Here is a 2064-nt window from a genome sequence, read left to right as displayed (position 1 = left end):
ACATTTTTGTTTTGTTTTTTAAACTATTTTTTTAAGTACAATTTGAAATTGATTTGTAAGTATAATTGTTATAAAATAATTTAGAATTTTTTTTTCATTTTCATTAAAAGTTTAATATTAATCATTTGGGACTTATTACATCACTTTTAATATTGTTGAAGTTATATTTAAAGAAAAATTACACGAAACATGATAATTTTTCAAAAAATTACTTATAGTATAATTGTCGTTTAAATTTTGTTACAAAGTTGTCATGAAATTCGGTGTATTAATGTTAGTATGATCATACCTAAAGTAATACTTATTTATGTTTATCATTATTAACTATTTGGATTATAAACTTTTAAGCGCAAAAGATTAATAAAAATAAAATATATTTTAATTGATATTTTCTTATAATAAATAGACAAAGAACAAAAGAAAATAAAAAAGTAAATGATAAGGAGTAAAACTATATTTAACCAATGTATCATTTATATAGTAAACATAATAATAAATCATTACAATAACAAATGTGATTCCATCTTTATATTGAAAGTACTTGTGGTTACATTTGTTATTGTGAATAGACATGAAAGATAATATAACATTGATACCATAATTATTAATACATAATCTAAATCTAATCTTCAAACTTAAAATGGTTGGTTCCCAATATTATACTGATTTCTCATAAGGCCACTAAGACTTGGACGAGGCATGGTAGCTGCATTAGTTGGATCAAACGGATGAGCTTGGTTATGTTCAAAACCAAACCCTAATCCCCTATGGTATACATTTTGTGGAGCTTCAACATTTAAGCCTCCAAGGTTGGCCATACCAAATCGTTGCCCTGAAGTGGAGGTGTTGTGTAGCCCTTGATTTCCATAGCTAGGTACAAATGGCCATGGCATGGTTGACATTTGAGTCATAGGGTGCATGTTAGTCTCATAAAAAAAGGGTATCGGAGCACGAAAAGGGTGTTGATGAGCCATGGTTGAATAAGGGTACATATGAACACCAAGTCCAAAAGTTCCCATATCAAACTCTCTATCTATCCTTGAGAGAACTCTTTCACGTCTGTGAGCATTTTGATGCCCTCCTAAGGCTTGAGAGCTTGGAAACTTTTTGTTGCAAAACTTGCATGAGAATTGTCGTTGCTTTGGCACAATCAATTGATGATTAGGGTTTTCTATTAGTTTTGGAGATGAATCAACTGGATTTTTCAAAGAATTGCAAATGGGCATGGATGAGGACTCACCAACCATTTGGTTATTGCCAAGACTCATAGATAGCAATAACTCTGAATCTACAACTTCAGGAGAAGATGTTTCCTCCATCTTACGCTTCAGTTTTCTTCTCTCATCACCTCTAACAAAGAATTCATCTGCCATTATTTTGATAAACTATTTTCTTAAGAAGATGTATAGTTAAGAACTTTTTGTTGTTGGTGTTATGTGATTTTGGAGAAGAGGTATTTATTAAGAGATAATTAAATATTACATTTTGTATAAAAAGAAATTTATGTGTTGGTAAATGAATAACATAACATTGCACATTAATAAATTTAATTATAAGAGAAAAAAAAATATAATTTAAAAGGCCTTTTTAAAAGTCAAATTTTAAATTTAATGCATTTTTCAAACTAAAAATAATATAATATAATTATTTTTTTCCAATATTCTAAATTAATAAGAATATTTAATATATCAATTAATTATTTACAAGCATTTGGAGATAAAAAGTCAAGTTTGAATTGTTGATAATTCTTTTTATAGGTTTATTTTAATATTAATCCATGTTTTGAATCCATTTCATTTGTAGCCATTCCTTCATGCAAACATTAAATTATACTTTGACTAGATAAACAATACAAGTATGATATGTTTTATTTTAAGCTACTTATTCACAAAAACAGAATGAGTAATTGAAAACTAATAAGCTCATTAATGTAAAAGAATGTATAACAAACAGTCTAAAAAATAATTCTCATGACTTTTTAACCTTGATCTTTGTAGTAATAATTAATTGATATATTAAATATTCCTATTAATTTGGAGTTTGGGAGAAAATTAATTATATTAT

General features: G+C 26.9%; 1 protein-coding gene across 1 annotated transcript; it reads right to left on the bottom strand.

Annotated features, from left to right (window-relative positions):
• Positions 1-635: 635 nt before the first annotated feature.
• On the bottom strand, positions 636-1373 carry LOC108324450 (zinc finger protein GIS3). The gene has a single exon (XM_017557398.1). The coding sequence runs from the start codon at positions 1371-1373 to the stop codon at positions 636-638; it is 738 nt and encodes a 245-aa protein (XP_017412887.1).
• Positions 1374-2064: the final 691 nt, after the last annotated feature.

The sequence above is a fragment of the Vigna angularis genome, chromosome 3 (assembly GCF_016808095.1).
Source record: "Vigna angularis cultivar LongXiaoDou No.4 chromosome 3, ASM1680809v1, whole genome shotgun sequence".
Lineage (NCBI taxonomy): Eukaryota > Viridiplantae > Streptophyta > Magnoliopsida > Fabales > Fabaceae > Vigna > Vigna angularis.
This window is presented reverse-complemented; position numbering and strand designations above follow the sequence as displayed.